General features: G+C 44.9%; 2 protein-coding genes across 2 annotated transcripts in view; both read left to right on the top strand.

The window, feature by feature from the left end:
* LOC142440498 (N-acetyllactosaminide beta-1,6-N-acetylglucosaminyl-transferase-like) overlaps positions 1-12,915 on the top strand; it is a 30,987-nt gene extending 18,072 nt beyond the window's left edge. Inside the window, exon 2 of the mRNA XM_075542915.1 lies at positions 12,623-12,915. Coding sequence (XP_075399030.1) covers positions 12,623-12,915 — 293 coding nt within the window. The remainder of the gene's footprint in view (positions 1-12,622) is intronic.
* The window catches only part of LOC142426769 (N-acetyllactosaminide beta-1,6-N-acetylglucosaminyl-transferase-like), a 45,489-nt gene continuing 30,306 nt past the window's right edge, over positions 12,741-27,923 (top strand). The window contains exon 1 of the mRNA XM_075532313.1: positions 12,741-13,974. Coding sequence (XP_075388428.1) covers positions 13,050-13,974 — 925 coding nt within the window. The 5' untranslated portion in view covers positions 12,741-13,049. The remainder of the gene's footprint in view (positions 13,975-27,923) is intronic.

The following is a 27,923-nucleotide window of genomic DNA, read 5'->3' on the forward strand; positions in this document are numbered from 1 at the left end:
AAACAAGTACAGCCTGAAGAACCCTGTGGTTCAGTTCTGGCATGTACAAGCACTTGGGGTCACCATAAGCCCAAATCTACTAGACAGCAGCAGGTTTGTGGAAGGAGGGTAAGACACTGGGTTCTACGAAGGACACCCCCTTCCTCTCCCCACAGAGAAGGCTTCTTACAAAAACTGACCTTCCACTTCTGGGATAGGCTTCTTACTCTTCCTTTTTAAATACTGGGGAACTATTCTATTAATACGTCTTCAAACATCTCCATGATACGATCGCTGAAGACAAATGGGTGCATAAGATATGTGGTGAAGAAAGCTGATGGTGCCCGGCTATCAAAAGATATAGTGTCTGGGGTCTTAAAGGCTTGAAGGTAAACAAGCGGCCATCTAGCTCAGAAGCAACAAAGCCCACATGGAAGAAGCACACCAGCCTGTGTGATCTCAAGGTGTCAAAGAGATCAGGTATCAGACATCATCGGGACAAAAACATCTTTCCATAGTGAATGGGGTGTGTGTGTGCAGAGTGGAGACCCAAAGCTGTTTTGTTGGCCACTGGAGATCCCCTTGCAGAGGGGTCTAGTGAGGAGACAAGCCAGTCAAGGTGCAATGTAGCAACGATGAAAAATACAGCTTTCCTTTAGTTCCTAAATGCTTCCCCCACACACCCCACTATCATGATCCGAATTCTACCTTGCAAGTCTGGCTAGAACTGAGGATGTACATTGGTACAGATAGGAACTGGAAACACAGGGAATCCAGGATGGATGATCCCTTCAGGACCAGTGGTGTGAGTGGTGATACTGGGAGGGCAGAAGGAGAGTGGGTTGGAAGGAGGGAACCAATTACAAGGATCTACATGTGACCTCCTCCCTGGGGGATGGACAACAGAAAAGTGGGTGAAGGGAGACGTCGGACAGGGCAAGACATGACAAAATAATAATTTATAAATTATCAAAGGCTCATGAGAGAAGGGGGAGCAGGGAGGGAGGGGAAAAATTAGGACCTGATTCCAGGGGTTTAAGTGGAGAGCAAATGTTTTGAAAATGATGAGCGCAATGAATGTACAGATGTGCTTTACACAATTGATGTATGGATGGATTGTGATAATAAGAGTTGTATGAGCCCCTAATAAAATGATTTTTTTTAAGCTGAATATTATGCTCAGAAAAAAAAAAGTTAAGTCCCTTCATACAACAATACCAAGACACTTTCTCAGGGTCACAAAGTAAGCGGCACAGCCAGGATTCACACTCAGGTCTCCAGCTGCAGAGCCTATGGGTTTAACCACTGGGCTGGGTTCCCTATGGTTCTCGATCATGACTTTCTGTGGTGTGCTCTGTAAGGCAGGCTTTCTGAAACGGTAATCACGCCTGGTGCAATGGGAGAAATACGCTCAAGAGGCTGCAGATGGGAACACAGGAATCAGGGCCATGCCCTTGCTGCTGGGGTGGGAAAGAGGGTCGAGGGGCACCAGTGCCTCTGCTAATGTGGGGGCTTCTGGGGTGCAGCAGGAACTTCACTTTTAAGGTGGCAGAATGCCGCCCCACTCCTGCATAGCTGTTGTGCTTTACTCATGTAATTAGGAAGGTGGGCTGGCTGCTGAGGGTCCTGTGTGAGTCAACTGCTGTCAGGAAAGAGATGGCTAAGATTTACGGAGCACTTCTGTGTGCAAGGCATTGTTCTGACCCTTCCCCCCACCCCCCTGTATAACTATCTTAAATCTCAGTTCCTAAGACTTTCCAATGAGGTCAGTGCTCTTATTGTTTCCATTGTCTAGGAAAAGAAAAGAAGCAGGGGCAGAGCTGTGGCCTGCAACCAGCCATAAACAGCAGCATTAGACTCTGCCCCAGAATACCAGGGATGGGCAGGAGAAGCTCTGGCTCCTAACAGCCCTGGAGAAACAAGGGTCAGTGGTCTCTTGTATAGGCATGTTCTTTCATGAACATCGTGTCATTGAATCCTCTCAGCCCTTGAGGTAACTTCTGTTGCTTCCATTTATAGGAAGGCACACGGAGTCAAAATGATTTGTCTAAACCAGCGGTTCTCAACTTGTGGGTTGCGACCCCTGTGGGGGTCAAATGACCCCATTCACAGGAATCGCCTAAGACCATCAGAAAACACATATTTCCGATGGTCTTAGGAACCAAAATTACATATTGTTTTTGTGATTAATCACTATGGTTTAATGATCTTCAATTTGTAACAATGAAAATATATCCTGCATATCAGATATTTATATGACGATTCAGAACAGTAGCAAAATTACAGTGATGAAGTAGCAACAAAAATAATTTTATGGTCGAGGGTCACCACAACATGAGGAAATGTATTAAAGGGTCACAGCATTAGGAAGGTTGAGAGCCACTGGTCTAAACCCTTTATAACTACTGTGCTTTGAATTAACTGTCCCATCCCACCCCCAACCTACTGCCATCAAATAAATTCTGACTCATAGTGACCCTGTAGGACAGATTAGATCTGCTTCTCAGGGATGCTGAGACTATAAAGTTTCACAGGAGCAGACAGCCTCATTTTTCTCCCCTGGAGAGGATGGTGGGTTTGAACCGCCCACTTTGTGGTTAGCAATCCAGTGCTTAACTCAGGGCTCCGGGTGCTTTGCATTGCAACCCGAATAATGCATGTAAAGGAGCTTCATGTGGGCATGAAGCATGATCAGCATGCTTTTACAAATAAATCATTTGTTGTCATTGTTAAGAATATAATAACAAAACACATACTGATTTAAATGTTTCTACAAGTCCAATTTAATATTTTTCCAAGTTGTGCAGTCATTCTGAACCTTTTAAATTCGCTGCCTTCTAAAGTTCCAATCTAATCTTTTGAATGATACTGTCAGTGTAGTCCCATAGTTGTTATAAGAGCTTAATTCTCAAGGCAGACCTTTTTTCACTAGTTAAGCTAAGTAATTGTTCCATTTTAGAATGAGTTTTCAGGGTATATTTTTGGTTGACGATTTTTGGTTGATTTAAAGATGTTCTCAGGGCGATAGTTTTGGGGAGTCATGCAGCCTTCGTGGCTCCAGAGGCTTGGAGTCCATGAATAGTGTGAATCCTGTTCTATAGGTCCCCCTTTTTGGTCAGGATTCGTCTATGAAATCGTTGATCAAAATATTCAGAAATTTGTAAAAAATTCAGAAAGGATAGTAGGGCACCATCCAGTTCTTATGGTCTCAGGGCAATTCAGACTGACTCATGCTGTGGAGTTGAATCTGGCCCATAATGACCCTATAGGACAGGCAGAACTGTCCCCTCTGCGTTTCCAAGAGTCTCACTCTTTACAAGAGTATACCTTTCCCTGGAGAGTGACTGGTGTTTTCAAATTGCCAGGCTGACCACGAGCAGGTCAACTGATAACCAGGACTCCCCAGGACTCCTGGCCAAGGAGGCTGTTATTCCATGAGGCAATTACCAACAGAGCCTATTTCCTCCTCCTCTTCCCGCTTCTCCTTCTCCCTGTGCTGCCCCATTTCACCTCTTCTTCATGTGGGGGGATAAAGAATGTGTGGGTGACTGCAGGGGGACTTAAGTCTGAAGGAGAGTGATGGTAATCTAGAACTGGGGCTAGCAAACTGTATTGCCCACAGGCTGAATCTGGTCTGATTTTGTACTACCCATCAGGTAAAAATAGCTTAATATTTTTAAATGCTAGGGGGGGGGGCGGGAACAAAACTATTTCATGAAATATCAACACGTAAATATTGAGCACAGCCATGCTCATTTGTGTACATGTTGGAGCTGCTATCACGATGTAACACACAGCCAAGTGGTTTGTAAAGAGCGCGCACAAAGCCGAGATGACTTACCACCTGACCCCATACAGGGAAAAGTTAAATGACTGAGATTGGATGGGGAATCATATGTATGCATTTGGTCTAGCATTTTCAAGGTAAAAGGTTTATCATAATTGTGACTTTCCAAGTTTATTGAGGTCTGTGCTTCAGTACATAAAAATGTTAATTAAAAAACTATTTTGGATAGCCATTTCAAAAATGTCTTTTTAAAAGGGAATATGCCGAGTATTTGTGCAGGGTCAGACACGTTTCACTTACCGCTTACACGTGGCCAGTTTCACAGAAGGCCTGGCTCGGTAGCAGCTGAGTCGTCACTGTAAGCCCTGGAAGTGCTATCTTATGGCATGAAATGGGCCGTTGCTTATACAATGTTGGTGGCAGCGGCGCTGAATGGTCTCCCACTGGGCTCCTTTGGGGCGTTTTCGTGAGCTTGCTTTATTCTTCGGCCATAAAAAGCCAGTTGCCAGCGCATCCACTTCAGCCCTGTGGTGTCAGAGTAGAGCTGCCCTGGATCTGGTTTCCAGTGGTTAATGTTCGGATGAAAAGGCCAAGCCTTTCTTCCATGGTGGGTGCCTCTGGCTGGACACAAAGCTCCCATCTTTGGGTGAGCAGTGGGGAGTGTTAACCATGTACACGGATCATTTACAAACAACAACGAAGTTGTTGCCATCGAGTCACGTCCAGCTCATGGCAGCCCCATCTACTGCAGAGCAGCATCTCGCAGGGTTTCCTCGACTAGACTCTGTTCGGCAGCATACCGGCAGGCCTGCCTTCCACTGCTCTGCGAGGTGGGGTCAGACTGCCAGCTCAGAGGGGCCCTGTGTTTGCTAGATCTACCAGTTCTACTTGTCTGCTTAGATCTGAAAGCGCGAGTTAAGATTGGACCTAAATGAAGGGTTAATAGGTTCGATCTCGTCGAGCGCAAAGTTCGTGAACTTTGATGCTTAAGCCAAAGACACCAATGACGTCAGTCAACTTGGGGACAGTGTGTGTGTGTGTTTTCACCATGTTTTTGAGCTTTGTTAGCTGACAAGATTTAAAAAGTGGAAGAATATCCAGAAAAACTCAATTTCCCATTTCTCTTCAAGCATGGCAGTGCTGGCAGCGCTTGCCCAGGCCCCAGCATGGCACTAAAGGCAGCCATAGAGAAGTGGTTCCTCCCTGCCTCCACCCTCCCGGGTCCAGGACGCCTTGGCCAAACGGTGGCTGCCCTTGGCGGTTTCGCCAGCCCTGTTCTCCTACCTTGTCTCCACTAGCTCCCTCTGTGTCCTTACTTTGCCCTACCTGTGGGTACACCTTGGAGTGTGTGACCCCGGCCTAATCTGTGTGCTCAATAATTAGGTAGCTAAGAGATCTTTGTGTGGACAGTAAGTGCCGAGCTAACAGACATCTTGTACTTGAGAACCACACACCTTCTAGAGTGCCCGTCATATTTTGAAAAGTCAGTTAAATGCAGTGGTCAGGATAACGGAGGTTCAGTCGCCTCTGTAATGCACGTGAAAACATCATGCCGCTTCAGGAGCTTGTGGACACGAGGAAGGAGAACACTGTTTACCTTCTTAGGTCGGATCACGTTGCTGGGAACACAGTGTTTGTTGAGTGCGTAACTTGAATTTGGCTTAAATCTGTTTTCCCAAAGTGTGTGATATATCCGGTTGTGTGTGTGTGTGTGTGTGTGTGTGTGTGTGTGTGTGTGTAACAACCTAAGGAGGATCCGAAAGCAAATACCTACACTTGATCCCGGATTATGTGTTTCCTGGGGGGGGCGGGGGGAGTACTTTTTTTTTCCTTGAAAGGCGGTGATGGGCCAAATAAGTTTGGGAGCCTGTAGCTTAAGTTTTCCTCTTAGGTACCCTCGTAAGCACACTTCCAAGCATAAACCCGACACAAGTGCTTGTAATGCATCAAAGAAAAGGAAACCATCATAAATGAAAATATATTTAAAAAATCATTCTACTGGGGGCTCTTATAGCTCTTATCACCACCCATGCACCATCCATTGTATCAAGCACATTTGTACATATGTTGCCATCATTATTTTCAAAATATCTTCTTTCTACTTGAGCCCTTGGTATCAGCTCATTTTTCCCCTCCCTCCTCCACACTCCCTCGTGTCTTACACTGACTGATGGCTCACTTCACCCACTTTTCTGTTGTCTGTCCTCCTGGGAGGGGTTTATATGTAGATCATTGTGATTAGTTCCCCCATTCTCCCCCACTTTCCCCTTCCCCTCGTGGTATAGCTACTTTCATTATTGGTCCCGACGGGCTGCTTATCTGTCCTGGATTTCCTGTGTTTCCAGTTCTTATCTGTATCCGTGTATGTGCTCTGGTGTAGCCAGATTTATAAGGTAGAACTGGGGTCATGATAGTGGAGAGAGGGGTTGGTGGGGAGGAAGCCTTAAAGAACTAGAGGAAAGTTATATGTTTCATCGGTGCTATCCTGCACCCTGACTGGCTTGTCTCTTCCTTGTGACCCTTTTATAAAGGGATGTCCAATTGTCTACAGATGGGCTTTTGGTCTCCACTCTGCCCTCACCCTCATTCACATTAATATGATTTTTTTGTTCTGGGTCTTTGATGCCTGACACCTGATCCCATCAACACCTCATGAATTGAAAAGTTTTCATGTGCACAAAAGGTAAAATCTATAACTATATACGAAGATAAACATTTGACTAACTGATGGGAAAAACAACATCTGTAAGTACCTGCCTCAACTTACATACATGTTTGATGTGAAGGCAGATGTGAGAGATGCTCATTCATGATCTGGGACTGCTTGTGTTTTCTGTGTCTCATCTATGGCCAAGTAGTTCAAAGTTACCGGATTGCGACAACTGAAGGCACAGACAGAAAACAGGATGGTATAACCTTGGAGCAGATGAAGCTACAGAGCCAAACTATTGCCGTACACAGTCCCCAAAATGTAATCAATGCTTTGAATTGTAAATGTGGAAGTTGTCTATTGATCAATGTTTGGGGGTGAATGTTTTGAACCACTACTGAAAAAAACCCCAAAGCATTGCCTTGATTCAATAGCTAATAATTATGCAGAGAGATGCAGTCTGGTGAGATAGAAAAACAGAAGACTTTGGGAGCAAGTCAGGCCCGGATTCCAATCCAGCTCTGTCCAATGACAAGCATTCATGGGACGTTCCTTTGTTAAACCAGCTGTAGTGGAAACTCAACTCATGTCAAGGTAATGAGAACTAAGTCATTGTAAGGGACAGCAGATCCCACAGTGCTCTTAGAGCTCCTTAGATCGCCGGCCCTTTGATTTCCTGCCTGCTGATCGGATGGTGTGCTGTTAGCTGTAGTCCTTGGGCTGGCTCCATGTTTATGACTGCAAGGTTTTTCCTGGGGCAGAGATAGGCACGGAGGAACACAAAATGGCCACTCAATGACTGTGTTAAGCCAACAAAGATAGAAGGTGGAAGAGAGACAAAGAGTCACTGTACCAAAAAGAATTGGTGGACATTCAACCATCTCAGGAGATAGTATAAGATGGTACTGAAGGAGGGGGGTGGAAAGGGGAAACCAATTACAAGGATCTACATATAACAAAAAAGTGGGTGAAGGGAGACAGAATACAAACTGAAATGTTTCCACAAATGGATGCAATGCTAGAAGTGCTCATTCCGCTATGCCAGTGGTTCTCAACCTGTGGGTTGTGATCCCTTTGGGGGGGTCGAATGAGCCTTTCACAAGGGTCGCCCAATTCATAACAGTAGCAAATTACAGTATGAAGTAGCAATGAAAATAATTTTATGGTTGGGGGGTCACCACAACATGAGGAACTGTATTAAAGGGTCACACCATTAGGAAGGTTGAGAACCACTGCTCTAAGCTAAGAAATATGGAAGACCTGGCTGATCCATATTTGTACCCACCCCAAATAGAAAGATGACCCAACAGAATGCAGAAATTATCAAATAGCATTGTAAACATAATATGAAAATGTTCTGAAATGCATTTTAAAATGACTGCAGCAGTACTTTGATAGGAGCTGCCAGCAAATCAACCTGGATTCAAAGGAGGACTTGGAATGAGGGATATCTTTCTTGATGTCTATGAAACCCTGGTGATGTAGTGGTTATGTTTTGGGCTGCTAACTGCAAGGTCAGCAGTTCAAAACAACCAGCTGCTCTGCTGGAGAAAGGTGGGACTTTCTACTTGCCTAAACAGTTACAGTCTCGGAAAGTGAGGGGTACTTCCACCTTGTCCTATAGTCAGCATCAAGTCAATGGCAGTAAGTTGTTGATGTCAGATGGATCTTAGCTTAAAACAGAGAACAACAGAAAGATGTTTATGTCTCTTAACTATGCAAAGGCACTCAACTGTGTAGACCATAAACTATGGATAATCTTATAACAAATAGAGGGGTTTCAGAACCTTTGACTATGCTCATAGTACACAGGCCAAGAGGTAGTCATTGTAAAAGGAAATGTATGTTTTAAAGTCAGGACAGGGGTGTGTCAGGGTCGTATCTTTTCACCACTCAACCTCTCTGCTGAGTTAATAGTGCAGGAAGCTGAACCACAAGAACACTGTATCAGAATAAGAGGAACACTCACTACAGCCTTTGATATGCAGGCGATGGAGCCCTGCTTGCTGAAAATGAGGAGGACTTGAAGCATTTCTGATCAAGAGCAAAGCCTTCTGTCTGGTTTATACTACAGCCCCAAGGGAAACAATTCTCACCACTGGACCAAGAAGCAACATCATGATAAACAGAAAATACTGAACTTGCCCAAGAGTCCATTTTACTTGGATCCATAATCAATGCTCATGAAAGCAGCAGTTAAGAAATAAAGTTACATTTACTGGACAAACCTGCTGCAAAAAACCTCTATAAAGTCTTAAAAGATGTCAACTTGATGACTCAGATGCACCTGCCCCAAGCTATGGTATTTTCAGTGGCCTCCTATGCATGCAAAAGTGGAGCAATGACTAAGGTATTGATGAATTCCTGCCCTTGAATTCTGGTCTTGGCAAAGAATATTAGCTTTGTCATGGGCTTCCAGAAGAACAAACAAGTCTGTCTTGGAGGAAGACTCTCCAGAATGCCCCTTAACACTAAGAGAGGCTAAGACTTCATCGTATGCACTTTGGACATACTCTCAGGAGGGGCCAGTACTTGGAGAAGGGCATCATGCTTGGAAAAGTGGAGGGACAGCAAGGTGGATGGACACAGTAGGTGCTACAGTGGGCTCAAACCTGGCAGTGCTCAGGAGGGTAGCCTAAGACTGGGCAATGTTTTGTTGTGTTGTACACTGTGTGAGTTGCTATGAATAGAGACCAACTCAACAGCACCTACACGAGCCAGTGAGAGTGAACAGAGTAGGAAAAAAACATCCTGGCTGGAAGTTAACAGCTTACCCCACTCAATTATCTGCCAGAATGCAATGCCAGCTCGGTTACCACAGATACAGGCAAAATAAACCTACAACCAGGTCAGCCATTAACATGCGAGGGCATCACAATCTAATCTCAGCTGCTTCATCTAAACCATGGTAAATAAGCGGGACAGACTTTATAGCACTGCTTTTGTGGAGACTGCCGTTCTCACCTAAAAGTAATGTTGCAATCTCCCAATTTGTCATGTTTTGACTAAATCACAATGAAAGATTGCCTGTGGGCTTTGCATTGGCCATCCACCAGATCAGGTCTTAAGGCAAAGAGGGAGGGAGAGCAGGGAGGCCTGGAGGGAGGGACAGAGAGATAGAGGGAGAAACGGAACCTGCACTGAAAGCCTTCTGCTTCCCTGGCTCTCCCATTTCATGTTCCTATGTGTCTGCCAAGGATGTTTTGCAGAAAAGGGTGTGGCTCTAGTAAGAATGCAGGGGAAGCGAAAGGAACCGAGATGGATTCTTCCTACGTTTCCTTCACACAGCCACATTTCTGGTTCTTCTAGGGCGAGGCAGGGGCAGCAATGTGGAAAGAAATGAGGAATACATCAGGAGAATTAATAAGCCCACTTGAAACCGTTGAAAAACTCCATCCATGTTCTTTGCTCTATTCCTATGAACTGAAATAAAAATTAAGTTCGCTGGCAGAGGTCAGAAGTGTTGGGTAATTTCTTTCACATGTAAACCTAGACTATAGTAACAATATTTGTTGTCGTGAGTTGCCATCAAGTTGGCTCTGACGCATGGCAAACCCAGGCACAACAGAAACACTGCCCAGTCTTGTGCCAGCCTCACAATTGTTTGCAGTAATGTCCATGGTTGCCTTCCAACCTAGAGGGCTCGTGGAATCCATAGGTTTTCATTAGCTACTTTTCAGAATTAGATGGCCAGGCCTTTTTTCGTAGTCTTAATTTAGACCAGCGGTTCTCAAGCTATTGGCCCATGACCCCTTTGGGGGTCAAACAACTTTTCACAGGGAAGTAGCAACGAAAATAATTTTATGGTTGCTGGTCACCACAACATAAGGAACTGTATTAAAGGGTTGTGGCATTAGGAAGATTGAGAACCACTGGTCTAGAGGCTCTGCTGAAACCTGTCCACCATCAGTGGCCTTGCTTGTATTGAAATGGCAAATCTTCATGAACAATACTCTTGCTACCACAGTCAACAGATTGACGGATAAGTGGTGGAACAACAGCCAGCTAATTTGTATTGAACATATACTAGGTGCTTATTGAACATAAGGAGCCCTCGTGGTATAGTGGATTACACGTTGGGCTGCTAACCTCAAGGTCAGCAGTTTGAAACCACCAGCCACTCTGAAAGAGAAAGAGGAGACTTTCTGTTCCCATGAAGATGTAAAACCTTGGAAACACATAGGGTAGTTCAATTCTGCCCTATAGGATCGCTATGAGTTGGAGTCAACTCAATGTTTGGGATTTGAATAAATGAGAGCCACTATAATGTCTTGATCATTTAGAAGAGTCTTTATTCGGTTATAATTGGACAGCTAGAAACTAAAAGTGATTCTTTGATTGCAGTCCTGAGTCCATATTTCAGTTCATCTTTAAGGCCCCAAACCTCATTTATCACCTATCTAGGGTTCAAGTAAGCATGGACAGAAGCAGAAAGCAAGATTAATGGATTAATTGTAACTTCAAGATGTGTCCTCCCTGGGTGGTACAAGCAGTTACAGAAGGGCTAGCATGCATTACATGGTACGTTTCTTATCCTAAAAGAAACAATATCAAGATTGATGATACCATCCTGGTTACCATAACAAGATTATATGGTTACATCCTGGTTATCATGACAAGATTAAATACATAATTCAGATCACAACATCCAAGGGAACAATATTGAACCAGAACAAATGACATATTGAAGAATAGTCTAAACTAACTGTAGTGTCCAGAACCTGGGAACGTGGGAGTTCATTCTAAAATTAACCGACAGCAGAGACTTTCCCATAGGGGAGGGAGAACAGGCAGGCCAACTAGCAGTCAACTTTCCGAGATGGGAGGGATGGAGGGACGGGCAAGTCACTCAGCAGCTAACAAAAATGGAGTTTCTTTTGCTGGTCTGCCTCAGCAATGACAGTGAGTTTTATGTATATACAACATATAGTCGCTGCTGAGATCTCTGCTAGCCCTTCATATGACTTACCAATGAAATATTTTACAATTCCACAGATGGAAAGCCATACTTAGAGGTTGAGTAACTCTTCCCTGGTCGCACAGCTAGTCATTTTGTGGGATTGAGCCCTAGTGGCATAGTGGTCCCAGGTCGGGTTGTGATCTGCAAGGTCAGCAGTTCGAAATTACCAGCTGCTCTGCAAGATGAGGCTTTCTAACCTCCTGTCAAGAGTTACAGTCTCGGAAACCCACAAGGGTGATTCTACCCCGACCTGTAGGCTCATCCACAGTGAGTCAGAATCGCCGCTATGGCACTGAGTGCGGTTTGCCTTATGGTCAAGGGCATGGTTGCTCAATGAAAGCCTGGTGACTTGAACTCGGCAGTAGCTCCAAGGCAGAGAAGATTGCAGCCTAGGAAATGCTGTGGGGCGGCTTCAGTCTGTTCGGTAGGGCCACTGCCATCTCAGACTCTGTAGGGCAGACTAGTAGAGCTGCCCCTTTGAGTTTCCAAGACTTTAATTTTTACAGGCCTGGATGCCCTCATCTCACTCCCTCCGAGCAGCTGGCACGTTCCAACTACCAACCTTGTGGTTAGCAACAATGGGCTCAAACCTGGCATCGGTCATGAGACTGGGCACTCCACGGCTTAGAGACCAGAGAGCGTCAACAGCTCGAGTTATCTGCGTAAAAGGGGAGCCAGCCTCGACTGGCCTTCGCGGGAACGGGAACAGTAGCTATCGCATTTCTCTCCTGCGCACACACCAAGGTGTGTTTATTTCATTAGAAGTCATCCGCACGACCGCTGAAAGCTCACAGGCGCTCCCTCTCTCTGCCGTCCCCTTCCCATACTTATAAGGGTGCCATTCTTCCCCCTCTGCCACAGCCTGCACAGACGGACGAACCCAGGCTACGCAGCGCCACCGCATCAGGTCCGGCTGCTGGAAGCCTGCAAACACCGACCACACACCCAGAAAGGCTCGCGGACCTCCGGTGATCTGCTTCGGTGCGCGCCATTCTTCTCGGTGTCATTAGCTGCGTGGCCAGAAGGCGGAGAAACCCCTGACACGAAAAAGAAGTGGCAGAAAAACAGGAAGAGGACTAGAGTCGGGGAGCAGATGCGCTCAGGGCTGTGGTTTCCAAGATGTCTTGCAGCATATGGCGCCCACCAGAGAAAGGAGAACCTCTGGCAAGGCTGGTCGCAGAGGGGAAGCGCAAGGGCAGACGGGAAATGGGACCAGATCTGACGCCGGGGTGGGGGTGGGGAGCAGGTAGGGGTGAAGCTGCTGAAAGTCGGCTCCGGGACGAAGGGCCGGGCGTCATTCCATTCCAATACGTAATCTACACACCAGCCAATGGCGTCTCGCATGCAAATGAGGAGGGCTGCGGGAGTGGGAGCCCGCCGGGCCGAGATGCAGAGCTGAGCGACTGCTCAGCCGGCCGCAAGGGTACAGCGCCCGGCGACTGCCGACCGGGGCGGGCTCGTGGAAAAAGCATCGCACCGCCCGCGCGCAGGATGGACAGCACGGACGAGACCTGGGAACCGAGAGTGAAGGAGGACTGAAGGGCACGGGGAGAGCCAGCCCTGTAGATTCTGCCAGAGTTTAAGACGGGCAACCTTGTACACTTGTGGCTTTGGGGACGGGTCATTTCTCAGTCCCCGAAGAGAGAGAGTTCGTGATCGAGGAAGTGAAAAGAATGAACTTTTGGAGGTATTGTCTTTTTGCTGTTACAGTGTTCAGCGTAGCGCTTTTTGTGGTATTATACAATAGCCAGTTAAGCCTGCCAAAAAGTTATGAGAAGCTGAATATTTCCGCTGAAAGGTATTTTCGAATCCACGCCTGTGATTCTGCCTTCGAAGGGAAGTCCTCCTTTTGGTGGGGAAAGCCGTTAGCATCACCTTTGGGAATTGTCTCTTGCAAGGATTATCTGACCCAGAGCCACTATATCACCAGTTCTCTGTCGGAAGAAGAAGCTGCATTCCCCCTGGCATATGTCATGGTCATCCACAAGGACTTTAACACTTTTGAGAGGCTCTTCAGGGCTGTCTATATGCCTCAAAATGTCTACTGCATCCATGTGGATAAGAAAGCCCCCTCCGAGTTCAAGCAATCTGTGGGCCAACTACTGAGCTGCTTCCCGAATGCTTTTATTGCCTCGAAGATTGAGCCTGTAGTTTATGCAGGAATTTCCAGGCTCCAGGCGGACCTGAACTGCATGAGAGACCTGGTCACCTCGGAGGTTCCCTGGAAGTACGTGATCAACACCTGTGGGCAAGATTTCCCCCTGAAAACCAACAAGGAGATAATTCAGTATCTGAAAGGGTTTAAAGGGAAAAATATCACCCCAGGGGTGCTGCCGCCTGAACATGCAATTAAGCGGACTAAATATGTCCACCGAGAGTATATAGGCAAACACGGCTCTTTTGTGCAAAATACCAAGGTGCTGAAAACCTCCCCTCCACATCAGCTGACCATCTACTTTGGCACAGCCTACGTAGCCCTTACCAGAGAGTTTGTCAATTTTATCTTTCACGACAAACGGGCCATTGATCTACTACAGTGGTCTAAAGATACTTATAGTCCCGACGAACATTTCTGGGTGACGCTTAATAGGATTCCAGGTAAGTACACGTGTCTCTTCCCATTTTCTCTTTTCCCATTGAGATTGACTTTGCTGGCATTCTGTTCCTCCAAGAACTAATGTATTTGCGGCTGGAGGCTCGTGTAGGGCAGATGCTTATTAAATGTTTCACTTGGTTGCCATTTTTTTGTAGCCATGTTTAGTGCAACCTCTGTTGTCTATGGATCTGTGAGTTACTGTGATCTAGGAAGTATCAGAACAGCTACAGAACTAGCTCTTTGCTTTGTGAACTACATTGTTATCCACTGTTATTTCTACTTGGTCTTTTGAATGATCACGTTCAGTAGTTTGGAACAAACATGACTCTAACATAACGAGACTGACTGTTTAGTTTTTTGGAAGCCTTCTAGAAATAGCAGTGTTTCTTCCTTCAAAGGATTGTTATGGACTAGTGATGCCGTCAACATTGCTGGAAGTTCACGGAGCTGTTGTGGTGGGAAATGTTTGTTAGACCGGCTATTTTTAGGACCTTTGAAATCTTTTTGGGTGTTGACAGATGCTTATTCTTACTGGTTTAACTGTCTTTAGTCTAAAATCTGAAAACAATACTCAGATCTCAATTTGGCTCAGTAAATCTAGTCTGACATTTTATTACTTAGAGAAGTGGGTAACAGTGAATTGAAATAAAAAGAGAGAGAAATTCTAGCTGGAGTTGATCCAAAGTGAATTCTCGTCTTTTAGTCACAATTTGTTATTGCCAGCTCTGGTTGGCTCACTCTTGTTTTTAGGTACTTTGAAGGTGTTTCAATTGTCTATGATTATTTGGGAAGAGTTCCAAAGCATGCCAGGCACCAGAACACTCCCTCTGATTCAGAACTGGGTTTCCTCACAGGGAATGCCTGTATGACCTGTGACCTCTTCCGGGTGCTGTCCCCACAGACACTTGTCACTGTTGCACCAGCAGGCAGATACTGGGTATCGGCCCAATGTGGGGGTGTTTTCTATATGCCTGCCCTACTGGAGATGACTTCCTGCACCTGAGTACAGGTGGTGTCATTGACACGCCTGATAGCTGATTGAAGGGACACTCATCACTGAAAGTGGACTCACAGCAGTACATCATCCTTAAAAACAAAAAGAACACACCAGTTGCCATGGCATTGGGGCACACCTGGACCTCACCGTATATGTTGGAGGAGAACTGTAAGGGTTTTTCATGGCTGATTTTCCAGAAGTGGCTCACCAGGCCTTTCTTCTGGTGGACTCAACCACAAGCACGGTCATGGTTTGCACCACCCAGGGACATCTACAAGTACAGATGAAGAAATGAGGTCTCCAGCGATCGAAGGCACATGCTCCGAGCTGCACAGCTTGTTTGAAGGCAAAGCTGCCATCTGATCCTAGATTTGTGGGTCCCAAAGTGTGAGCTCCTCTCTTCCACCAGGAAAAGAAGGAAGAATCATGTATTCGGTTTGAACTGGAAAGGAAGTTAACAGAGCTATTGGGAGTGGGGTCGGGTGTGGTTGGGGCATAGCAGAATTGCCGTGCCAGCTAAGTCAGGATAAGGCAACCTGGCCTGAATTACTTTCCGTGCCAGTTTCCTTGTTTCCCACCGTGAAGAGTTTTCATATGGCTGTTCCTTCTCTGAGCCCAAGGAAATGGGAGTGTCCTTCAGTTAAAGTTGGTAGGGGGCTGGGGAGGGAGAAGCAAAGAGGTGTAGGTCCTGAGCTCAGCCGCTGTTGAGAGGAGCACAAGAACAGGAAGGGTCCTGAGGACCTCATTCTCATCCAGGAGAGACAAGACACTTTTCGAAGAAGAATAGAAAACGCTGGTGTTCATGTTTTCAGTCCCTCAGCCCCTCACTATTCTGTGTACTCGGTACCTTCTTCTGGGGACAAACATGTCTGCATGATATTTAAATTCGGGGAATTAAATGGTTAGGATTCATTTTTTATGAATGTCTAGTAAGAGTATATTGGGCACTACTTTTCCCCATCTTTATCCTTTTAAAAAAAAGATAAGTTCCTGAGAAATCTTTTTGTCAGATATGCCTTCTCATTTTAATTTTAAGTCAGTTTAAAAAAAAAAATAGAAAACATACTCTGATTCCAAAATGTTAAATTATGCAAAATTATTAAGTCTTCCTCACATCTCTATTCCCTAGTTCTTTTCTCCATCAGCAACCAATGCTATTGTTCTTGCCTATGTATTGCCAAGGAGTCCTCGGTGGTCCTTAGCGGTCAACCCAAAGACAGGTGGTGCAAGTCCATCCTGAGTCCATCCATACCAAACTCACTGCATCAAGTTGATTCTGATATCTGGTGACCCTATAGGACAGGGTAGAACTGCCCCTATGGGCTTCTGAGACTCTCACTATTCATGGGAGTAGAATGTGGCTGGTGGCTTAGAACTGCTAGCCTTTTTGCTTGAAGCCCAATTCATGACCACTTTGCCACCCAAACCAAACTTGCTGCCATCCAGTCAATGCTGACTCCTAGCAACTCCCTGTGAGTTCCCGAGACTAACTACTCACGGGAGGAGAAAGCCCTGTCTCTCCCAAGAAGCTGCTGGTGGTTTCGAACTGCCACCCATGCAGATTGCAATCCAATGCGCAAACACTACACCAACAGGGCTCCTCTACAGTATTTTATGCATGAGTGTTTAGACCAGTCTTATTTAATCAAATATTAACAACAACAAAAAACCCACCTTTTTTTTATAGACAATAAGACCAATTAGGGTTATATTTGAAAACCAAGTTCATTATAAAAATACACAGAAAAAGATGAGGGAAAATGGCCCTTATTCAGTGTGTGTGAGAGAGAAAATTTGTCTGTGAGAGAGAGAGAAAAAAAGAGCAGCTTCTAAAAGCTTGTGGGGGAAAATAAGATTAAAAGATGACGAAATTTCCCCACAATTTTTTTGAAGCACCCTCATACCACAAGAGGAGTTCTTTATTGATATCAATTATTTGAAGAATGTATTTTTCATTGAAAGTTCAAGTCTTTCTTTCTTTGAAGCCTTTTAAACTTTGTTGTTGTTGGTAGGTGCTATTATGACAATTTTCCATTCCCAGTGATCCCGTGAGGGTTCCTGGCTGGCTGTCACCTTCCCGGGAGCAGATTGAGAGATCTTTATCTTACAAAGCCAATAGGTGGGTCCAAGCTGCTACCTTTCCGGTGAACAGCTTAGTGCTTAAGCCTTGTACCACTTAGATCTCAGAAATTTCATGAGACAAAGCTATCAGGGACCTTGGCTGTGGAGAGTCCAGCAGTGGGGAAAGTAGACATGACTTTCAGATGGACTGGTGGATGGAAGGGCCCAGAGCCTGCTGTTCCCTAGCAGTGACTTCTCATTACTGTGTGGCCCGCATGGCCCTCCGTAACCTGGTCTCATTCCATTTTTTCTCAGTGCCGCAAAAAACAGTCTAGAAAGATGATCCAGCAAATGTCTGGATTTCCCTAGATATTTCTGAAATTTTCTTTTCACCAATATTCTCTGATAGCCTTTTTGGGATCTCCTTCCTCCCATCCCTAGGTAAGGAATGCCCATGTATATATGAGGGGTGCCCTCCCACCTTAAAAAATGGAAAAATGCTCCACTGGACGGGGATTTTATAGTAGGACACATTTTTCCTACAAGTCGAGCATCCAGCAACTTGGTCTGAGTTAGTGCACCCAGTGGTGTCACCTGGACAGGTTCTCTCTGGTCACAGTGAATTTTTTTGTGAAAGTAGTTTCACTCAAACCTCAATTTGTGATGGCTGTGAAATCTTATTTCCTGCTTGGGAAAAATGCCACAGAAACGTGCAATGTTGAACACAGCTTACAAGAACATCACTATGGGGAAAAACTCAAGTGTATGAGTGGTTTTCTCATTTCAAAAACGTGAAATGTCAATTGATGACAGACCTCTTTCTGGACATCTGTCAACTTCCTGAGCCGACAAAAATATCAACAAAATTCATTCACTTGTGCTCGGTGACCAATGACGACGGACCATTGAGGAGATGGGGAAGTCATCTGGACTCTCTTGGAGCTCGGTTCAGCGAATTGTAATGGAAGAGTTGGGCGTGAGAAGGGTCGCTGTGAAATTTGTGCCCTGCGTTCTGACTGGTCAGGAAGGAGAGCATCAGATCGAAACAGGCCGTGCTTTGAAAGAACAGCTCCAAAGTGACCCAGACTTTTTCCCCCCAAGGTCATGTAATAAGACATGGTTTTATTTTTTTAAGCCACTGAAAGCAAACATCAATCAAGTCAGTGGAAGACACCATCATCAACTCGCCCCCCAAAAGCTCATCAAGTGAAATAAAAGATCAAGATGATGTTCATTTGCTTTATTGATGTGAGGAGGATAGTGCATTATAGTTTGGTCCACCAGGTCAGACGGTTAATCAAGCTTGCTACTTAGAGGTTCTGAAAAGATTGCAGCAAAACAGTGTGTGACTAAACAGGCCTAAGCTGTGGCAGATGGGGACAGGGCTGGCACTTTTTGCACCATCTCTGTGCACCAGTTTTTTGCAAAACACAGCATGCCTCTCTTGCCCCACGCACCTCGCTCCATGTGACTTTTTTTTGTTTCTGAGAATGAAGAGGGACATGAAAATACAGCAATTTGACAATGTAGAAGAGGTGAAGAAAAAAACCTCAAAAATCAAGGGAGGTGCTGTCAGCCATCCAAACAGATGAGCTTGAAAACTGTTTCCAAGAGTGGAATCTCAGACTTGACAAATGTATTAAGTGTCATGGAGAGTACTTTGAAGGTGATAAGGTTGTTCTGTGAGAAAATTTAAATACGTAGCTTTGGAAATAAATAAATTCCGGTTTGGGGGGAGTTACCCTCTCTACTTTGTTACCGACCTGAGTTGTCACATCCTCTGGAAGCCTTCTCGGATAACCCACCCTTCCCAGATAGTCGGGTCCTCCAGTCCAGGCTCTTCTCAAGGCCCAGTGCCCCTGCCACCAGCATGGGATTGTCAGTAACTGTTAGGTGATCGGAGCCCTGGTGGTGGCGTGTGATAAGCATTGCGCTGCTAACCACAGATTAGCGCGTCAAACCCACCAGCTGATGCATGGGAGAAAGTTCAAACTCTGCACGTACATATGTAAATATATTAATATTTAATGATAGGGATATAGGTCTATGTACATATATTTATAGATTAAGTTTTAAGGTAGCAGATGGACATTGGGCCTCTACTCTAGTCCTCCCTCAATGCAAGAACACTTTGTTCTACTAACCTGGCATTCTGTGATGCCACCTTCCTGACATAACTGCTGAAGACACAATGGGTGCATAAGCAAATGTGGTGAAGAAAGCTGATGGTGCCCGGCTATCAAAAGATATAGCGTCTGGGGTCTTAAAGGCTTAAAGTTAAATAAGCGGCCATCTTGTAGGGAAGCAACAAAGCCCACATTGAAGAAGCACACCAACCTGTGTGATCACAAGGTGTTGATGGGATCAGGAATCAGAAAACTCAAAACAAGTAACCATTGCATTTCAATGCAAATTAGCGGGGTTGGACTGGAGACCCAAAGGGCATCTATAGGACATCCCCTCACAGGGTCACAAGGAAGGAATGATTCAGCCAGAGTGTAGCATAGCATCCAGGGAACGCACAACATTCCTCCAATTCTTTAATGTTTCCTCACCCACCCCACCCTTTCCACTTTCATGACCCTAGTTCTACCTTACAAATCAGGCTAGACTGAAGCATGTATACATGTACAGATATGAACTGTCGACATACAGAATCTGGGACAGATAAACCCCTCAGATCACTAATGGGAGTAGCAATACCAGGAGGGTAGGGAAAAGGTTGGGGGGGGAGGGGGAACTAATCACAATGATCTATGTACAACACCCACCACCTCCCACCAGGGAGACAAACAACAGAAACATGGGTGAAGGGAGACAGTAGATGGTGTAAAATATGAAAATAAAAACAATTTATAAATTATCAAGGATTCCCGAGTGTGGGAAGGTAGGAGGGAGGGAGGAAAAATGAGTTGATACCAAGGGCTCAAGTAGAAGTAAAATGTTTTGGAAATGATGCTGGCCACATATGTACAAATGTGCTTTGTAGAATTGATTTTATATTGTTTTGAGCTGCAAGAGCCCCCCCCCCCCAATAAAATTATTTATTCACCTTAAAAAAAAAGATATAGGGTCTCGAAAACTCCCTTCTCTACGCACCAGAATGGGAGCTCTGGTGGCATGGTGGGTTCCCTATTGTAATACCAACCACAGGGTTGGAGGCTGGACCCCACCAGCCACTCTGTGGCAGACCGATGAGGCTGTCTAATAGTGTAAAGATTTAAAGCCTCAGAGACTGCTCTACTCTGCGCCACAGGGTCACTCTGAATCAGAATGAGCTCTGGCAGTGCATTTGAACGTGATGGCAGTGGGTAGGTTAGGTGAATGTCTTCCCTTCCTTGTGATGGTTGAGCCCCATAAGGTTGGGACATGCGACGTTTGTGTTGGTCTCTGCGTCCCACAGTGTGTCTGCTGTAAGGAGCTCTGTGATTCAGTGGGCTATGCGCTGAGTTGCTAACCATAGGTAAATGGCTTGAACGCACCAGAAAATTGAAGTCGTCTGCTCTCATGAAGATTTTTAAAGTCTCGGAAACCAAAAGGGACATTTCTACTATAGAGTTGAAATGAGCTGGAATCGACACACTTGCATTGAGCTTGGTTTTTTAGGTGCTGAATAAGGAGCTTGGTAAACTCTACTGCTAACTCAGCAGTTCTCAACCTGTGGGTCGCAACCCCTTTGGGCGGTCAAAAGACCCTTTCACAGGGATCGCCTAAGACCATCGGAAAACACATAAATATTTCACAAACCATAATGACATATTTTTGTGATTGATCGCTTTGCTTTATGTTTAATTATGTTCAATTTGGAACAATGAAAATACATCCTGCATATCAGATATTTACATGGCAATTCCTAACAGTGGCAAAATTACAGTTATGAAGTAGCAATGAAAATAATGAGGAACTTTAGGAAGTTGAGAACCACTGAGCTGAAAGGTCGAAGGTTGGAACCCACTAGCTGATGTAGAAAAGAAAAACCCGTCAGACAGGGCAAGATATGACAAAATAATAATTTATAAATTATCAAGGGTTCATGAGGGAGGGGGGAGCAGGGAGGGCGGGGGTAAAATGAGGACCTGATGCCTGGGGCTTAAGTGGAGAGCAAATGTTTTGAGAATGATGAGGGCAATGAATGTACAGGTGTGCTTTACACAATTGATGTATGGATGGATTGTGATAAGAGTTGTATGAGCCCCTAATAAAATGTTTAAAAAAAAGAAAAGAAAAACCGTGGTGATCTGTCCCTGGGAAAATTACAAAGGCATCCCTTTTCTGCCTGTGGGCATTGACAGATGACCCAAACAACTACAATAAACTCCGTGCTGAATTGAGTCTGACTCACCTGAATTGAGTCTGACTCACCGGCAACCCTACAGGAGAGGGTAGAATGCTGCCCCCATGGGTTTCTCAGCTTGTTCATCTTTACGGGATTAGAAAACCTCACCTTTCTCCGGAGAAGCTGACGGTGGTTTCAAACTGCCTGCCTTGCGGTTAGCAACACAGTGCTTAACCTGCTGTGCCACCAGGCGCCAAAACCTCCCCAAATAACCAGCATGAGAGGCAGCCTGGTGCCAACTCATGATCCGAACTTGCAAGGAAAGAAAGAAGTGTCTTGCCTCTGGGATGGGAGGTGGTTTTTGATAGTAAAGATTAGAGAAACAATGGGCGGAGGCATGCTTGGAGGTATACTTCTACAACAGCCAGGGCAACAAAATGAACCCATAAAGTGGAAGGAAGCCCTGTAGGATGAGCAATCACCAGAGTTCCTGGGACACCACTTCCTTAGAACAATCTGCTCCTGCGGCAGCCAGCCAACCTGGGCCTATCATGCCATCAGGTACCAGGTGCCCAGAGAAAGAAGCATATTGGACACCTCAAGTTAGTTTAAGCCTGACTTGCATCGGGTTTGAGTTTCTCCCACAAACTTGGTACCTGCTCAAGCCTGCTGTTCAGTCTCATGTCTGACCTAATGCCATCTCAAATGCTCCTTAGCCTCTGGCTTGTGGGGGGTGGGGGAGGGGAACTGTAAGGAAATAGGAATGGCCGATAACAAAAGGACAATAACAAGAAACTAAGAACACTTCTCCAGGTGTCTTCCTCAACAGCTGTAAAGGTTACCGGTGTATTAACGCTGGGTGTGGCTGGACCAGCCCCAATCTCCTTTCGAAGTCTGCATTTTGCTCTGTGTACATTGGCCCAAATTCAGAATTCAGTTTCTGAAACCATAAAGGATATATCCAGTCACACCGACAATACCTATGGCCAAGATAGACAACGCAGTGATGACTGGTAGAATCCTGTCTGAATGCCTGGCAGGACAAACCTGCCTTCTGGGGCCAGCCACAGAAGGACAACCCACAAGGTATTTGGCTGGTCGATATGGAGACATTCTACACATAGATAGATGCTTCCATGTGTTGGTCATTTAACAGAGTTTTTAAATTATCTGAGTTTTTAAAAAACCTCAGACTCCACTGCTGTCACGTAGCTTCTGCCCCACAGCGACCCTGTGTAGAATTTCTGAGGCGGTCAGTAAATCTCTGCCGGAACAGCCAGGCTCCTCTTTCTCCCAAGGGGGACTAGTGGGATGAGCCCCTGGCTTTTCGGTTAGCAAGCCAGTGCTTACTTGATAGTGCCGCCAGAGCACATCCTTTAGACAGGACTTGGGCACGATTTTCAAACGACTGTGGCAGGGATTTGGGTCTATTTGGCTGGTATCATTTACTCTTTCATGAAGGGTTCTAGACTCTTCTCTGATCAGCATTCTGGGAAGAGACCAAGACCAGGATCAATCATCTACAGTGTCGCGCACCTTGGCTTTGGGGGCCTAGACTGACAGGGCGCATCAGGAGGGACTGGGTTCCTGGTGGGGAGACCTTAAACAAACTGATCAGGAGCTGACATCATCACATTTCACAGACGTGGGGGCCATTCACAGTCATTGCTGAGGCCTCTCGGCTTTGGCTGTGCGGTTACATTTGAGGTCTTCTTTTGCACCCCAACATTCTATCCTCCCCGGTGGTGTGGTGGGCTACACCTTAAGCCGCTAACAGCAAGGGCAGTGGTTCTAACCCACCAGTCATTCCTTGGGAGAAAGATAGGCCGGATCTCTCCCTTTAAAGATTTATAAACCTTGGGAGCCCACAAGCCAGTTCTACTCTGCCCTACAGGGTTGTTATGAATTGGAATCAATTTGATGGCAGTGAGTTAGTTTTTTCAGTTTACTTCCCTGCAAAGGAAGTAACTCAGAAGCATTGTCTTTATTTAGTTTTCAATTCCTAAACACTAGCATTATACAAGAAAAATAGGCTATGAATAATTAAAGAAGTGTAAATATAATTCTCATTGATGAATGTCCATGCTGTGGAATGTACATGAATCGAATCCCAACAGATAGGACCAATGTAGGCACCACTTATACCATACTGTACTCGCCGCCGCCATCGAGTCAGTGCTGGCTCCTCTGGGCTTTGGAGACTGTAACTATTTATAGGAGTAGAAAGCCCAGTCTCTCTCCCAAGGAGCTGCTGGCAGTGATCACAGCCCAAAGCATAACCACTGGTGCTTACGACCAGGGAAATACTATTTTGGAGTATGCAACCTTGTTGTTCTTCCTTGGAGCGGCTGATGGGCTTGAACTCTTCCATCTTACAGTAAGCAGACTAATGCCTAACCTGCTAAGCACCGAGGTTCTTTACCAATTTAGACAAGTATGTCTGCTTTCTTTAGAAGTAGCAATTATCTTTGTTTTCTCGTTTCAAACAAAATGTAGTGTAGCATTTCAATGTCTCTTTAAAATAATCAGATTTCTGTGTATATCATAGCTGTAATAATAAAATTAACATGTATATTGCCTTATTAGCATACATATTCCTACACTCTGCACCACGAAGAAGAATCTTATTGAATCCCCTTTGGAGACTCCATGATTTTGTGAAGAGGGCTTTGGAGCCCGACAAACATGGGTTACGTGCTCTTGTCTAGCACTTGCCAACTACTTGCTTCCCCGTCTGTGACATCAGGGGTAATTAGTAGCACCCTATGAGGAAGTTATGGGCATTAACTGAGACAATGCGTGTAGTACAATGGCCCGCTGACTTGAACATGCCTCACAAGCACCTGGAAAACTTGTAAAAGCAGGTTTTGTTCTCAAGGTTTCTCATTCAGCAGGTCTGGCTGGAGGAGACCTGAGAGTTTGTCTTTCTAACAAGTCCAGTGCTGATGCTAACCACGCGCTAAAAACTATAGACAAACCACCTTTTACAGATACTGATACTGTACAGGAAATCTGGTGATGTAGTTGTTACTTGTGGGCTGCTTTCGCAAGGTCAGTAGTTCAAATACCAGCCACTTGCACTCCGTGGGAGAAAGACAGGGCTTTCTATTCTCATAAAGAGTTACGGTCTCTGAAACTCACAGGGACAATTCTACCCTGCCCTACAGGGTCACAATGAGGTGGCATGAACTTGATGGCAGTGAGTTTTATTTTGGGGGGGCACCTTATAGATTTGTAGCAAATGTCGGTTCTGTCCATTTCCAGCTAGAAGCACTCCATGAATGTGTGTAAAAGAAGGTCTACTTAAGGAAAAGCTTCACGCTGTCCTTATTAGTTCAGGTATTGGTTGCGTATGGCCGGCCCCACGAAAGCAGTGAGCAGCTGACTGTGGGTGAGAGTAGCAGAGATTGGAGGGAGGCAGACTTGAGGAACGTAAGTTTTGATGCTATTAATTTGGGGACCTTGGGTCACGCAGTCCTCACATTCTTCATCTGTACAGTCACACTAATAGAGACTACTGAGCAAGATTGTTTCGAGAATTAAATGAAAACCTAGGGCTTATCCCTGTATTAATAGAAATCCATATTCAGAAAACCTACATGTGGCCTACTATTCCTACACTGATGAAATCTTCATGATTTCAATCTCTCAAGTACAAAAGCATCTACCACGACCCTCTAATTGTATCGTTAGACACAGATGTCACAATGGTTAGACTTTGGGCTGGTAACTGCAAGGTCAGCCGTTTGAAACCACCAACCACTCTGTGGGAGAAAGAGGAGGCTTTCAAATCCTGTAAAGAGATGCCATCTCAGAAACCCATAGGGGCAGCTAGTTCCACCCTGTCCTGTAGGGTGGCTGAGTTGGAACCACTTGATGGCAGTGAGTGAGAAGACACTACCAACCCTAATGTTGGGTGTCAGCTCTTAAAGTCTCCTGTCTCCTCTGAAGAAAGTCCCTGTCTCCTTGAGCTTCTGCACCTGGGCAACCTCCTCCTCCCTTGGCCCCTGCTTCTTTCTCACTGGTTGACTCTTTTATAATTCAAAAGCAATGGACTCAAGACACACCCTATATTCACCCTATCATAGTAGCATAATAAAGACAAGTTATTCCCAAATGGAATTATAACTCCTAGCAGAGAAGGTAAAAAATTTTTTTTTAACATTTTATTAGGGGCTCATACAACCCTTGTCACAATCCATACATATACATACATCAATTGTATAAAACACATCTGTACATTCTTTGCCCTAATCATTTTCACAGCATTTGCTCTCCATTTAAGCCTTTTGCATCAGGTCCTCTTTTTTTCCCCCTCCCTCTCCACTACCCCCTCCTGAGAAGGTAAAATTTACAACACATCTTGGAGGGGAACACAGTTCAAACCATCACAAACGTATTTATTTTTGTGAAATACATATTTTTCCGTTAGAAGAGCATGTCTTTGAAAACAAGGAGCATATGAATAGTGTCTTCAATGCTCAATTTGCCATCTTAACCATTTAAAAATATCTATTTTGTTGTGCTTTGGGTAAAAGTTTACACAGCAGTTTAGGCTCCCATCCAATAATGTCTTTACAAGTTATTGACTGACGTGAGTTCCACTCTACACAGAAGGTAAATATGTGCAATATTTCCATTTCAGTTGTTCCATTTTCCTGCATCTTGCCTCCCTGTTCATATTCTCATTTCTATTGCTAAGTAATTTTTCTCCACTCGGGGCTCATGCAGATGATTTCTTAAAGGGCACAGTACTTACTCACAGGCGATGTTTTCAATTTTGCGAGCCCATCTGCTAGTTTAGCTGAAAGATGACCTCAGGGGATAACCTGAGAGACCAGTCTCCACTGGTCTAGTAGGTCTGTGTTGTTGTTTGGTGGTGGTGGGTGTGTGTTTGTTTGTTTGTTCTGTTTTTAGGAATTTGGGGCTCCACTCCACATTTTTCTCTCATTGTGTCTGTTATGGGGCCCTGATCTGAGTGGTTAGTAGAGGGAGTGTTAGGTTTCTTGGGTAGGAAGTACCTGGGATCTTGGCTTCGCATGAGAAAGAATTCACAGCGAAGCCTGGTTTGTGATCCAAGTAAGTTTTTATAAAGGAGGAAGAAGTTTCAGGTTTATGGTCACTGAGCACCCAAATGTGGTAGCCTGAGGTCAGAGAGACCATGGCACAGCTGAGCTGAAGGTGGAGAAGAAATCCTTAGGGCACCGCAGTCTCAAGGTTCCGGTACTTGGGGCCTTCAGCTGGGAGGCATGGTCTAAGGTATTGGTTGACCCCATTGGCTAGATTAAGCCCACCTGGCCTAGTTTGGGCTCACCTGGTTTGGGCTTGAATTGACACATGCCCCTTAGCCTTTATGGCTTCCAACCTTCTGTAGGGGTTCTCCAGGCTTGGAGAGGGACACCCCATCCTTGTTTCTAGCTACCTAATAGTAGCTGGACACTAGTTCTAATCTTTACTATTTTTCAGTCTGCAATTCAGGGGCATCAATTACATTCATAACCCTCAGCATTCGTAATCTATTCGCAAAACTTTTTTTTCAATCACTCCAGAAATTCAGTACCCATTAAACAGTAATCCCTGGCTACTTCTAACCTACTTCCTGGCTTGATGGATTTGAGATATTTTACACATTTAATTTAAGTATATTCATATAATATTTGCCATTTGAGATCAGACTTATCTCACCACAATATTTTTAAGGTTCACCTTTTTATGAATGAATGATAGTATATCTGTATATGTGTAGATACACCACCCGTGGCTTCTTTATTCACGTGTTGATGAACACTTAAATTGTTTTCACCTTTTGGCTATTGTGAATGATGCTGAAATAAACATTGGCGTACAGTGCTCTATTTTTGACATGTGTATTATTGTATAGTATATACATCTTATATTGCAAATACATCGTTCATGTTGTCTATATGTATATTATTGTATACACTGACATCACATATGTATTAGAGCTTGAATTCTGAGCACCCTAATTTGGAAAAGGCTGTGGAAGACAGTGACAGCCCAAACCCCATTAGAAGAGTCCCTACCCAGATTGGGCCTCCTTGGAGCCCTTTCTAATGTAGATAATCTGGCCCTCAGGCAGAGTACCTTGGGAAGTATATTTCCTCCATTCCCCCAGCCAGACCAGAGAGGCAGTCTCTCGTAGGGGCTTGCTTGGGTTCCTCCTTGATGGAGGTCACTGTACTGGGGACAGAGAGTTCCTGAGTCATGAGTCATGCTCTATCAGTCTTACCTTGATTGCTTTGGTTAGAAGGCCCTGGGTCAATCTTGTAAACCCTTCTATAAGGTACGTGTCCCAATCATGGTCTTGTTCCTATATCTGTAACTGTGATCTGTCACCAATCGTGAATTTTGTGACAGTTCTCTTTGTTCCTATTTATCTGGCATCCTGCCTTGAGTCCTTGGAAGCCATTTTGACCTTGTGTTACTAACCGCCCTCACCCAGATGATGTGTCTGGGTCTTTGTCTCCTTAAGACCTAATAAATGTTAAATCTCAAATTAAATTATATTTGAGATGGGATCTCTTTTTTATAGACTAAAAAAAAGGGGAGTATACTTTAAAAAAAGGAATAGGAATTGGGTTTAATAGATAGGCTAT

This window comes from Tenrec ecaudatus, chromosome 1 (genome assembly GCF_050624435.1).
Source record: "Tenrec ecaudatus isolate mTenEca1 chromosome 1, mTenEca1.hap1, whole genome shotgun sequence".
In the NCBI taxonomy this organism is placed as follows: domain Eukaryota; kingdom Metazoa; phylum Chordata; class Mammalia; order Afrosoricida; family Tenrecidae; genus Tenrec; species Tenrec ecaudatus.